This window comes from Portunus trituberculatus, chromosome 18 (genome assembly GCF_017591435.1).
Source record: "Portunus trituberculatus isolate SZX2019 chromosome 18, ASM1759143v1, whole genome shotgun sequence".
NCBI lineage: Eukaryota > Metazoa > Arthropoda > Malacostraca > Decapoda > Portunidae > Portunus > Portunus trituberculatus.
Window position 1 is genome coordinate 15700986 of NC_059272.1, and position 15000 is coordinate 15715985.

At 36.8% G+C, this 15000-nt stretch overlaps 1 protein-coding gene across 11 annotated transcripts in view; it reads right to left on the minus strand.

Annotated features, from left to right (window-relative positions):
• The window catches only part of LOC123505531 (mpv17-like protein), a 32147-nt gene that overhangs the window by 6422 nt on the left and 10725 nt on the right, over positions 1-15000 (minus strand). For 2 of the 11 annotated variants that reach the window (XM_045256936.1, XM_045256941.1), the window contains 4 exons: positions 10901-11031; positions 10026-10123; positions 6818-6930; positions 6481-6551 (listed from right to left, as the gene is read on the minus strand). In XM_045256936.1, coding sequence (XP_045112871.1) covers positions 6481-6551; positions 6818-6930; positions 10026-10123; positions 10901-11026 — 408 coding nt within the window. In that variant the 5' untranslated portion in view covers positions 11027-11031. Of the gene's footprint in view, positions 1-3559; positions 5278-6480; positions 6552-6817; positions 6931-10025; positions 10124-10900; positions 11032-11838; positions 11942-13163; positions 13427-15000 lie in introns of those variants that run through there. The other 9 variants (XM_045256946.1, XM_045256943.1, XM_045256938.1 and 6 more) reach the window with 9 other exon arrangements.

Genomic DNA, 15000 nt, shown 5'->3' on the forward strand with positions numbered 1-15000 from the left:
TATATATATATATATATATATATATATATATATATATATATATATATATATATATATATATATATATATATATATATATATATATATATATATATATATATATATATATATCTATCTCTCTCTCTCTCTCTCTCTCTCTCTCTCTCTCTCTCTATATATATATATATATATATATATATATATATATATATATATATATATATATATATATATATATATATATATATATATATATCTATCTATCTATCTATCTATCTATCTATATATATATATATATATATATATATATATATATATATATATATATATATATATATATATATATATATATATATATATATATATATATATATATATATATATATATATATATATATATATATATATATGGTGGAATGTAACTATAATTTTTCTCTTCTTCAATTCTTCTGTTTTGATTGTTACTCCCATTACTTTCACTTTGTCCACACCATATTGCACATCCTCCACATATACATATATATTATCACTAACCGTTATTAGCACTCCTCCCCTTTTATCCTTCCTGTCTCTCCTCCAGGTATTATATCCCTCCTCTTTAAAGTTGACATGGATCCCTTCTCTTAGTTTTGTTTCAACGATGCACATTACATCCGGCTTTTTCTCTTTCAAATAATCCCTAACTTCCAATATGCTTGATAACAATCCATCTATATTAGTATAATTCACTCTTAATTTCTTGCCTCTTCCTTCTCTTTCTTCCTTAGTTACCACTTCTTTAGTCTCATATCTAGAACCCTCCAGTAAAAATTCTTCTTCTCTATCTGTCCTTTTCTTGTTTTTTTTTCCTTAGCTTCACTTCTTAGCATTTTCTCCTTTTCCCTCTCCTTTAAGTTAATTTCTTTTTATCCATATATCCTTGTGTTCAGTATCATCGCCCAGCTTCCCTTTCCTAGCTATAATTTCCTCTACACCCAATTGGGATCTCATTCTCACTTTCATTGGTCTCCTACCCCTTCACTGTATCTTCCTAGCCTGATCACTTCCTCCACCTCCTGGTCTAGTTCTTGTGTGCTGTCTTGTACTTGTTTGATAACAGTTTTGGCCAATTCTCTCTCCACGTTTTCTCGTGAATTTATTTGGATTTTTCTTTTCCTTCATCCCAAAAATCATGAAGCTTTTTTTCTTGTCCACTGTATCCCGCACCAGGTCTTCTTTCTCTTTAATAACTTCAATTACAGTGACTTTCGTGTTCTTCTGAATTTGTCTCTTATCAACTTCTGAAAATTTAACTTTTTCCTCTTGCTCCTGCTTCCATTCATTTTGTAGTTCCTTCAGCTTGTTTTCGCCCAATCCACCTTTTGCCCTGTCCACAATCCTGTCCTGCTCCTTAAGGAGCTTTCGTAGTCGTGGCATGTGGCTTTTAGTACGTCATTTTGTTTCTTTATTTCTTGTATCTCCTCTTTCAATCCCTGATTGACTGCACTAACCTTCTCACATTCTACTAATCTCAATTTCAGCTCTGTGTTTTCTGTTATCAGTCGGTCCTGTTTGTCCATTAGACTCAACATCACCTCCATATACCTTAATTCCCTGTCTATGTTGATTAACCTTCTCATATTACCTCGCTCATCCTTGAATCCAGAAAAACCCATGTCCATAATATCATCTGTTAGTTTCCTTAGACCAACAGGAGTTTCAATATACCATTGGTTTTCAAACGATGGCGTATGTTTTGATACTGCCATACGTCTGGCAGCACTACACTGTTCCATCACTCTGTCATTATTCTTTTCGTATACGTATACGATCCAACACTTATTTAATTTGGAGAAAGGAGAACCTATGGCCCCTTCCTCCCCTGTACATACGTCTAGGGCAGTCTCCAACTCCTGTTGTAGTTTTTCTATGCGAGCTGCTCAGATGCATCTGGTCGGCACGATGGCTGGTGTGTGTGTGTGTGTGTGTGTGTGTGTCAGAGAGAATAGGGGAGGAATAGGTTGGATTAGACCTCATGTACTTTACTTACCAGTCAGAAAAAGGTGCGAGTGCAGTTTATTTTAGGGGAAGCTTTCATCTTACTACAATATGAGTATACTACTCGTCCTCATCCTACAGTTTCACCACGGGTGCATGCTGGTCACCCAGGTAGCTTTTACCCTACGGAATAGGGTCAGAGCTTGTAGACTGATCTTTAGGTAGGACTGATACTACATCACACTGGGACAGCAATGCTACAACCCCTCGAATTACCTCATAACTAATTGCTGCTAGGTGAACAGGGGGGTTACATATTAAGTCTCACCCATTTGCCTCACCGCACTCGGGACTTAACCCATCAAGTCTCACCCATTTGTTTCACCGCACTTGGGACTTAAACCCAGGCCTTCTCTGTCATGAGCCAAGTGCACTAACCACTACACTACACGATTCTTCTCTCAAAGCAGCCTCCTTAGAGATGCAAAGACACTCATTGTTGGCTTCTATATAATTTGTCTGTTGTTTCCAATAATGCAAAATAAAAGCAGATACAGGTTTTTATCTTGAAATGTGTTCTATAACTGAATATTTTGAAATGTATATAAATAAAACTGTTGATGTGATAGCTATTATTTCCCCTAATGAAGAAAAGACCCTGAAAAAGTTCAAGGCAAATTCTGCACAGAGGCTCTGTCACTCCCAAGCAAGGAGGGTTAATTACTACTTCATTCCTGACCCTCTCCCATTAATGGGGGAGGGACAGGACCTGTGCAAAACTCACCTTGAACTTAGTATATTTTTCAGAGTACTTCCACCTTTACTAGGGGAAATAAGAGCTAGAAGATCAACAGCTTTATTTTTATACACCTAACCCTCCGTTATCGTGCCCTTCCATTACCGGACACTTATGAAAATCTACAAAATTCAGTTTTAGCGCATCTGGAAAATCGTTATCGTGCACCCATAGTAGTAGCAGCAGCAGTAGTAGTAGTAGTAGTAGTAGTAGTACTACAAATATCCCAACCACACACTGACGAATGTTTAGATACGAGGTGGAGGGGGAGAAAGATGATCATGAGGAGGAGTAGCCAGCAGCCAATCATCGCTGTGTATTCATGTCATGTGATTTGAATAAGGGGACTGATTAGTTCCAGTCACTTTGCTTACCACCACCCCCACCGCCACCCCTCAGTCTCACACGTGGTATTCTGTTGTTCAGAGCTGGTTTTCATTCATTTCAGATTGTCAAATGTTAATAAGCTACTCCAGTATTAATGGTAGTAAATTTAGGGTAACAGGAAATATTTTTAGGAATATTTTTGGATTGAGGCACCAATTTATTTATTTCTTATTTATTCTTCACTTACGTTATCGCGTTTTCCGCTATCGCGCCGTTTTTTAGGCACCAATTTCGTGCGATAATGGAGGGTTAGGTGTGTATGCATGTATATGTGTGTGTGTATATATATATATATATATATATATATATATATATATATATATATATATATATTTTTTTTTTTTTTATTTATTTATTTATTTTTTTAATATATATATATTTTAAGATATATATGCATATTTTTTTCTTTCTAGACAAAGGTTTTTTAACAAATTTGTAAACCTTTATTTTTTGGCTAGGTTAAACAATTATTCTGAAAAGCTATAAAAAAGGCATAAAAAACAGATTGCATTTAAACTATTCAAAATTTCGATATCACATTCTATTTACACAGTGATATGAAAACACATTTTTCCTAAAGAACTATTCTTTTCATGCACTTTGCAAGGAGCTACACATTCCATTTAGTTCACATTCAATTGGTTTTGTACAGGAAACTGACATTGCTATCACTTAAATGGATTAATTTTAGGATTGAATACTTGCACTACATAGGTAATTAAAAGTGCTGTTACTATTATTACCCGAGTGATTTCATGTGTTTGAGAAGCAGTAAAGTAACACCAAGGAAACCTTTGACTTAGGTGATGGAAGTAGAATACTCAACACAAAAGTATGATATTCTTTTGCAAATTTCCAAATTTCAAACATTAGTCTGCTTCGGCAATGCACTCATTACAAAAGTATTACATTATTTTCTTTTGATTACTAACCAAAAACAGGTGAGAGTAAAGAAAATCATCCATATAAATTGACACTCATGTTCTGACTGATAGCTTTAATTCCAGATAGTATAAAATGTATTATTGAAATACTGCATTACTTTAATGTTAATGCATTGCCAATGTATGTATATGTGCCTTTTCATATCTAAATGCAAACTATGCCAGTCACCACTTCATAATACTGTAAAATTACATCATTTGCACTCATATCTTCGAACAGCATGCTACATTAGTATCACTGATTCTGCCTTATAAACTTCCTACATTTCACCATATCCAGCATTCACTAGTTCACTCCCCACATTGCTATTCCATGTCATTATCCTCTCTAGTAAAAATTCCTTCCTATCACTCATCAACCTTCTCTCTCTAGATTCCTATTCCCTCCTTTGACCACCTCTCTTATATACACCTATTTTCTTCAGTCCAATGATTTATATATTTTCTCAATACATTCCTATTCCACATTCTGACTCACACAAATCTCTTCCCTTGTACTCTTTCCTATTGTTCATCAGTTCTCTCTCTCTAGTTCCCAAGCTGTCACCTACTCCCTCACACTAATCTTGCAGTCTAGGCCCATCAGCTCTCCTCACTAACATCATACATTTGTCTTTTATAGCACCATCTTCCAGTTTTTTGGTGAACCAACTTCATGTTAGCACACTTTGTCCTTCTCATGTTATGTAACTCCAAAATATACATGCCATCCTACATTTAATTTCCGTCAATGCACCCTATGTACTCTTTATGTACTGGCCTCATTCATTAGTTCCCTAAAGATGTTCCTCAACCTCAGCAAGTCAATCTGTTAATCATTCCTGACTTCCAATCAAACTGCTACCTGACACTAAGCATCTCTTCATGAATCTCACTTGCTGCCTCTAAAAGTTACTTCCTTTCCTTAATGCCATACATGCTATACTTCTGCCATCATTTTACTCTACAACAAACATTTCAAGACCAAGGTAACTCCAGAAATATTCCTAATGCCATGATCAATAAAAAGAGAAAAATTACAAATGTACAGTAAATGCCATATATCCCCTACTAAGTTTAAAATTCTTGTCGTTTAAACCAGCACAAGATAGACACCCACACAATTTGGCAGGACCCTACAAATACAACACGAGCCTGGGGTGGCAGGAATCTGAAGTTTATGAGGGACGCTGGAACCCAGAACACACTCGCCGTCTGAAACAGGAGGTACATATTGCAGTGCAGTTTTCCTTGCATCATACTCTAGATTAATTAAATAGCCTTAAATTACTTGAATATTCCTAAACATTACATATCAAATTAGAAGCTTTATAGGAATTATTCTGAACATGAGTAGGGACTAGGAATTGCCATTGCCACTCTAGGGACATTGCTAGAGGTGAAAATACAGATTATTCTAAGTGGAAAATGTTCTATGCACATTGGCATTTTGTGGGCTTTGTTTATAGTCGGGTCACTCTAAACTGGCCAACAGCTAATCCTCCACTGTTGCCACATCTTCACAGTTAACTGGGCTTTTCTCTAACCCCAACCAAGGACAGACAGGCGAGTCAGGTGTAGGTGTTGGAAAGGTGGCACTCCCCGCTCATATGCCATGTTTAGGATGGGGAAGGATCTTTATACATAAAACACATCTTGATTTCTACCTCAACAGTGATGTGGATCAAAAGCTTGAATAATTTTGAAAATTCACCAATTCATATAGAAACACAACCACAGGGAGGTGGCAATGGTGAGGGAATCCCAGTGAGGTTAAGGGCCACACCTAAAGGTCACTTGAGATTGGCCTGACTATAGCAATGGTATGAAATTTCAATGTGGGCAGGTGAAACATTTACAACTGCCACGCTGGACAGGTGGTACCCATGCAAAAAAAAACTGTATCTACATACCCCATATTACTGTAAGTGTATGGCAGTGTCGCTAGTACTTTTCTCTCAAGCTTATGTAATACAATCTAAACATATTCACTACCTCTGTGAAAAAAAAACAATGTTTGACAGACAATCAGGTGATTTGTTCCTAGCCTTGGTCCTACAAAATCTGTAAAGCAAAGGCTCCGTAATTGTAGTGTCAGGTGCACTGATGATTGGCCAGCAAATGGTCTTATACAAATTGCAGTGTCAGGTGTGCCAATGATTGGCTACCAAACAGTCCTGATGGTAATTTTATACAGAATTAGTGACATATTTAAAATGAAACTTAAAAGACAAGGATGTCAGCACTCTCATGAAACTGGAGGCAGCAATTATGGAGTCATAGGCACAAATTTTGCCTGAAACACTACCAAATCATGCTGTATCACTGCCAGCAAGACTAAGAGAAGTGAAGGAATGTCATGAAAGATGTATGAAGCACCTCAACACAATGCAAGCAAAGAAGAGATGCTTGACTCACCACAAAGGTAGGAATGATCTTCTTTCTCCACTCTTCTAGAAGGTCTTCTTTTCTCTCTAATGCACTCATACCTGTTGAGATGAATATTAACTTTTAAACTCTGAAGATAAAATTGAATAAAATCAAATTCAGAAACACATTGTATCTACTTTTCAGTGCATCATTAAGGAATAAAGCATTCTATCCTCCCATTTCTTTGGAGGTTCCCCTTTGTGCTGAATGCAAGTATTATACCAAACAAAATATAAGGTTGACTTTTCTAGTAGAGTATGTAATATATGGACAATAAATTCATATAGTCCATCTTAGTCTGTTTCACTGAATACACATGACCTACCAACATAAAAGAGGGTCAAGTTGATGGGAGTCACAATCAGGGCGTCTGCAGCAAGTTTTGGGAGGACAACGCTCAAGCTCTTCCCCACAAACTTGGAATCCAAGAACTTATATCTAAAAATATAGACATTTATGAACATCACATCATCTTAGTCTGGGAACTTCTCTTTTACAGTACAACAAAACATCCATTATACTGAGGTATTAATAAAAGATAAAATGCACACTATTCTATAAAGACAAAAAGACTGACACACCAAAAAGTAAATAAATAAAGTAAGAAAGAAATAATAAAAAAAGAAAGGCAAAACCTTCAACCTAGAGAAAGGACTTCATTCCTGAGTCCTGCATTGTAAATACATCCAAGACAAGTGGACATAATAATCAGAGGTTCAATTCAATATGGAAATGAACAACTATCTCTTAATTTTCAATTTTTTATAACAAACAAAAGACAAGCTTTGTCAGAGTTTAAAAATTTTTACTCAACAGATATCATTAGTGTAGGAATTCATTAAAAAAAAAAAAAAAAGAAAAAAAAAAAAAAAAAATTCACAGAGCATATGACTCAGTCTAAAGCCAACAAATTGTCTGAAGACAATTTGCTGTTTTAACTGACAACATTAACAACAAAATAGTTATAAAAACTCACACAGTATTCATTAGGTACTATTCATAAAATTGCATTAATCTTAAAACAATATGAAAAACATTTCACAATAAAAAAGCATGCAGTACAGCAAAGTTCTACAAGAAGTAAAAATGCTACTTCATGCAGTGCACACTTTACCATGTAAATGCACTACATCAGGCACTAAATACCTTAACTACTACATATAGAAAATTTTACATCTAGTTATACTGCTTTCCACACAATATATCATTTTACAAGGCCAACTACATGAAAGGACAGTAAAAGATTACATGACAAAACACTCCACACTTGGTTCTCACCAGGGATGTGGGGCCAGTACTCCTAGCAGTGTTCACAACCGCAGAAGGATAACTGAGACAAACCATAGTTCCCACAGCCAACTGCAACCTTCATCACCTAGCAGAGGCAATACCAAGCTATTCAGTTTGCAGGACACTCCTCAACAGTGTGGTTTCTGGATGATAAACTTGAAACAAAAGTGTGACAAGCTTTGGTGAAACTAAATTACTATGAATACAATGAACCTTTGCTCTTTTTTTTTTCCACAAAGGTTTCAAGCAAAAATGTGAATATTATAGAGTAACGAATGCTTTTGCCATAGTATACAAGCTATGAAACTTTTTTTAATTCTCACATTTTTTTTTAAGGATCAAAATAAATTCAAATAATCTTAAATATACTGTTAATATTTAGTGTTTATAAGAGACATGTAACCATTGACCATAAATACCCTGAATGCATTTTGTTATTGAGTTGTCTCGTACTGAAAGATCTTTAAAATGCAAATAATTTATACATGCATTAATTCCCAAAGGCTTCTCAAGAGAAAACTTTTATGTTTAAGATAACCATTAAATGGCATACTAAACCACAAATACCATTCCCTCCTTTCTTAACAACACATCACAGCTACACAGCACTTGAAGGACCAGGTCAATGTCAGTGACCTTTTCCAGGTGCACCCAGCTGTCAGGTGTATATTTTCTCTCACTTATCTCCCTATCTCAACTTGTCATAATGATGAAGCTATGGGGAAAGTGGCTATAAACATGACACTATAAAAATCTTTAAAGTTAAAAATATAAAGTGTAGTACTATATATATTGGCTGAATGCCTCACATGAATACCTGGCATAAAAAAAAAATAAATCAATTTCAGAATGAATGTATGTGTGAAGAATGTGACGTCTTATGATAGTGAAATCAGAAATTAGAGATGATGATGTCAGGAAGTCTGAGCATGCTAAAAAGGGCTTGGTGAAGTGAATATGCACTGCTACTGTGAGAGGTAGCCCAACAAGTCATAGGTTGAGAAACAGCCTTAGGATGGAGTGCATTAGTGAAGTGAGGACAAGCAAACTGCATTGGTTTTGCTGTGTGGGGAGAAAGATTAAGAAAACTACATGAAGTGTTTTACTCATTCTGAAGTGGGAAGTGAATTGCTGGTATGTTGAACAAACACATGTATTAAGGAGATCTTGTGACAGTAGATAACAGACAAAGTTATAAATTTCAACTAACTGGGTAATTCGGAGAGCAGACATCAGTTTACAAAGGCTGATCCATGCAAACATGGAAATTGTCTTTCAAAACAATTATGCATATATATTGAAATGGACAAGTCAAATTTATCAGTCAGGATTCAAACAAAAATATTCGTACATCTAATGTTCAGTCTGTTTGATTTATCATTCTTTTCTTCTTTTTTAGGGGGATATTTCTTACAGGTTTTGGTCAGCCTTATTCCAGCACAAATAAAATTCAAGTGGCTGCTTTGTTAATGACCATCCATCCTACACCTGCACTGAACAATGTAATAACAAAGATGAAATTTTTGAATAGGTCTCAGTAGTAAATTTGAACACTGTAGTGCAGGACTGAAAGAGTGACTTCAAACACTTTCTCAAAGTATTAAGAAAACTCAAGTCTTCACCAGCATTAAACACTTCCACACTATAGCACCACACACCATCATACCAACATCAGAACACCACACACCACCATACCAACATCAGAACACCACACACCATCATACCAACTTCAGAACACCACACACCATCATACCAACTTCAGAACACCACACACCACCATATCAACATCAGAACACCACACACCACCATACCAACTTCAGAACACCACACACCACCATACCAACTTCAGAACACCACACACCACCATATCAACATCAGAACACCACACACCACCATATCAACATCAGAACACCACACACCATCACCAACTTCTGAATACCACACACCATCACAGTAGCATTATATTACCAGTTCCACACTTCCTTAATAAACACAGACAGACAGACAGACAGACAGACAGACAGACAGACAGACAGACAGACAGACAGACACACACACACACACACACACACACACACACACACACACACACACACACACACACACACACACACACACAACATTTAACCAAAGCATATTGGTGAGAAGCAAAAGTGATAAGAGTGAGACAAAAAGGGAAATATCAGTGCTCAGCTCAGGTTATGCAAATACTTATGCAAGAACAAAGGATGGTAGTGTCATACGCGTGGTAGAGGACGTGAGGGAACACACAGGTCCCCATGAAGGCGTATCGTGCCAGAGTATCAGTTTCATAGGGCTTGGGGGATGAACCTTCAGGCACCTAGAAAATAGTAAGTAACTATAACAAAAGATTACACACAAAGCTACCATGAAAAGATCAAAACCAATTATAACAGGAGACATTCACAACAAAACAAGTTCTACACACAGTAGCCACAAAATAAAAATTATGAGTTGCATAGAGTGGTGCTCAAACTCACTACACTTTATGTTTACCTACATCAACTTTCAGATTTCTCATTCCACAAGCAGTTCAGATTGGCAAAGCTGAAGTCTTTTCTGCCATAGCAATCGCCATTGGAGATGTTCCAAGAGGAAATGAGATACTGGATGGATAGATAAACAAGCAGTACTGAATTCATCGATCAACTTTTGCAAATAATTTCAGCAAAGGAAGTAATATATTAACATGAAGAATCATAAGGCAATTGGTTGCTTTGAATAAAATATTAGTTTTCACTCATATAAGATTTGGTATATGAACCAACTTTAAAAGAACCATTAAAAAAATGACAAGTCAAGGCTGAAATGAATTCTAGCATGGTAACCACAGCAGCCTAAAGAAGGTCAAAGAAAGCATTATTAGGAAAACAGTAAACATGGACATAATGTAATTATGGTCACCTCCTAATCAGTGATAAACAATGTATCTTGATCAAGAAAACACAAACACATTTCACGAAAATATGTACAGTTCATTGTAACCTCTTAACATCAATTTCCTAACCCAACCAATAAGCAAAACATGTAAGTTTAAGTTTTGAAATAGAACTTGACAGTAATTATACCACAAACAATAATAGTATCATATTCCTACCATAATCTTATTGTTGAATGTTTGCTGCATGAACTCTGCTCCTGAGTACAGCGTCCCATAAACCACCATGTTCCCCAGGATGGGTCTCCGGGCCATGAACCCTCGCACTGCTGCCACAATCTGCATCTTTTCTGTGGGTAGTCAGCATGTCAGTTTCACACACAAGCTACAACTCTTTATAGGTAAACAACAAGTCTTACCAGGCACAAGTGGATTCATTAGTCTTGACTATCCTATCATTACAATCTTCTCTTTTCTTCATTTTTCTATTTACCCCAATGACATCCCTTGCAATCTCTAACTTAATTATCAGTCACTGCTCTTATGCTCATCTCCACTCTCCTCAGGGCCACATTGCACTAGAGTTCCACCAACTCTGACCTTAATTCTAAAGTAAACTGTTATCTGATCACCAGTAACTGACTTCCTTGAAATCTGCTTAAAACATTATTCTCAAAAACATTTGCTCTCAGCCTGGGATTTGCAAACCTACAGAAGATCACAAGATGATTTTCAGGGATACTTAAATGGCTGATCTAATAACATCCTTTGGAGTACCATTGCATGTTTCCTGGTCAAGACGGCCCCTGATCACGACGGCCCTCCCCATTTTTTACTACGACGGCCTCATATGTTTACCTTAACGGCCCCCATGTTTATCATGACGACCCAACACCAAATTTTGGTTAATTATCCCTTTCTTTCATTATATTAACACGTTAACCGTGGATGGCAACTCAGCATTCCTGAGATAGTGTTTTGTAGTATGGAGTGTTAAAAACCATAACGTATTGGTACACTGGTGTACCCTGCGCATATGGTGCATATACGTATACAGGGTGTAACACGACTTTCTGTAAGTATTGAAAAGGTGAGAGAACATGCATTTCTAAGCAGAAAATGTTATATACACATATGCATTTTAAGGTTTTGTTTACCTGTAAGATGATCTTAAAATTTCTGAGAGGCATGCGATACTCCATTGTGTTTTTTATGAGGTGACGATGACTTCCTGGCTTGCTGCAGCAGCTGGAGGTGCCACTTGGTTAAAAATTGAATGTTTTAATGTTATGTTTTGCAATCTGTGGAATGTTTCAGTATCTTATATTTCAAGACAGATTGTATTAACAAATATGCAATTTACTGATAAACATTGCACGATGACATTATTACGGTGATTAAAAGTAAGTGCTCATATACGTACTATGTGGTACAGTACCTATCACTGGGTGAGGAAGGAGGGGGAAGGATGGGGGAGTGGGGAGCGACTGATTTGTTAATACAATCTGTCTTAGTATAAGATGCTATATTAACAAGTATAATTTCAAACCATCTTATGGGTAAAAAAAAAGCCGAGGCCATCATGTTAAACATGGGGCCGTCGGGGAGGGCCGTCGTGGTCAGGGGGTGTCTTGACCACGACCCCCATTGCACAATGAGTTAGTGTCAGTCACTAAATTAACATTCTATTCGGTGTCAGATTACTGGGGGTTCAGGTAGATGGTCTTATAACTCAGGGGTTCTTAAGGTTGAGCAACCCTGCTCTAACCTAATGAGTAAATATTTACAAGTCCTTTCTCCCTATCATCACCAATCCCCTCCCCAAGAACAGCAAGCTTGGGGACCTTGAGGGAAAATAGAGTTTTTGAGTGGGTAAAGCTAAAATAGACCATTTATGGCAATAAAAAAATTCTACAAGGAAAATTTATAAAAAAAAAGTGAAAATGTCATTTGCAAAATATTTGTCAATGATTCACTACATTTTGTGTCTATGTAGTGAACTACATTTAGCAAAAACCAAACACATACTAAACCTAACATTAAAACTTAGCCAGGGGTGCTAGGCCCCCTAAAACCCCTCCCCGGTTACTAACCAAACCTTAATCTAATTTTGAAACCCAACACTATAACCTAGCCAGTTGGGGCTAACCTAAACTGACCTAGCTAATGTAACCTAACCACACTGTCGGTTAGAAGGATTCTGAGGAAGATGTACTAGCGGTGCATGTCGCCTCAACTAGGCAGCATTAGTCTTGATTATCATATTTTCATTCCCATGTCATGCCACCTGAGTACGAGTAAAATACCTAAGAGGGGATGGGAATCCAGGAAACGATTAGAGCTAGAAAGACGACTTCATTAGGGCAGTCAAGTAAAGTATGTAGTACTGAGAAGGACCGATATTAAACATTAACTACATAATGAGATTCTATTTGATCCTTTGACAAGCAAGAATACCTCCTCTACAGCATATCGCACACACCTGGAACAGTTCGCAGTTGGGTCACCTGGACAGGGACGGGTGTTACCTTTCTACATACTGGGAACCCTCTTGTCACTCCCAGAACTCGTGGCGGGCCTCTTCACACCAAACTGCGGCACGTCACTCCCTTACCCGCCCACCCACTCGTCACGGGCATTGGTAGCCTTACTTCCGTTGGCAGAAATTCTAAGCTGGACTACATGGTGCCAGCAGACTCAACACCGACCGCTCTGCAGGCCTTCAGCCACGTCTGTCGCCATGGCAACCACTGCAGCAACCTTGGGCCACTTCAGGGTTACCACAGATCTCCGTTCTAGTTCACATGAGGCCATAGTTTTGAACGAAAAGGTCAGAAAAAAGCTATCCTTATTATACCATAACAGATGAAATGGTAAAAATAATCACCTATTTATTGGGCTTGATAATGACAAAGACCACTAATTAGCTTCCTATACCTACCTTGATAAGAGGCGATAAACTCGATCCCTCCATGCTGTTTTACTATATTCAGCAAAATTAAGTTTATAATGTATACTCAGTGATGGCCCATAAGGACAGGGCTTGGATGGTATCTTCCTACGTACCCAGAGGTTGATATCATTATCATAAATAAATGATTATTATCATTATCCACCCATAGGATCTTGTACATATTTTTTTCCGGGAAGTAAATTAAGTTACTTTTGAAATACTCGACTCTATCAGTCAGCGAGGAAAAATAAAAAAAAGTATAATAATTGTCCGTCACGTTACGTGAATACATGGACAGTAGAAGGAAGCATTGAAGACCAAGAAGGCAAATATGTGTGTGTGTGTGTGTGTGTGTGTGTGTGTGTGTGTGTGTGTGTGTGTGATTATATATATATATATATATATATATATATATATATATATATATATATATATATATATATATATATATATATATATATATATATATATATATATATATGCGTTGTTGAAGTTCATATAGCAACTTGAGCGTTATCTTTTTAAAAAAATATTTTGCATTTTTCGCACAAGGGTGCATTCGTCCTGATGATGTCCGGACAAACGCACCCTTATGCGAAAAATACAAGATTCTTCAAAAAAAGAATAACACTCAAGCTGCTATAGATTTAAAAAAACGCATGTATACTCAACGGCCTCCTCCCAATACATATGATATATATATATATATATATATATATATATATATATATATATATATATATATATATATATATATATATATATATATATATATATATATATATATATGTTAATGCTGCGGTCACACTATAGCCCCGTCCCCGGCGGTCGTAGGAGGGCTGTTGCCGGCAGCAATAACATCATTTTAACGGCTTTTGGCCTGTCGAAAGATGTCGTAAGTCAAGTCGTACGTTAACGTGACGATATTGTACAATGTCGTAAGAGAGAGAGAGAGAGAGAGAGAGAGAGAGAGAGAGAGAGAGAGAGCTTTATCAGTGCTATTATCATGATCCAATATTCACAAAGCCCTATGAAGTAGGTAGACTCCATCCTCAAGATGGCTCTGGCGAGATGCGGCTCCATGTCAGCGAGGACAGGGATGTACTTCAGGAGACTCATGGTGATGTATGTAGATGTCGATATTGTGGGGTGATGTGACATGGGAATCTAATGGTAATAATAAAAGTGAGGTGAAGCGATGCAAGAGTGGGTACAGTGGAAGGAAATAGTTAGAAATAAAGAAGTAAAGTTAGAGATAACAGTTTGTGGGCATTCCAAGTTGCTAATTTTATCATTTAACGATGGAGGTACGCTAGCTGAACTAGGTTTGGGTCACCCAGCCTAGAAGGTTGCATATGTCTTTTTT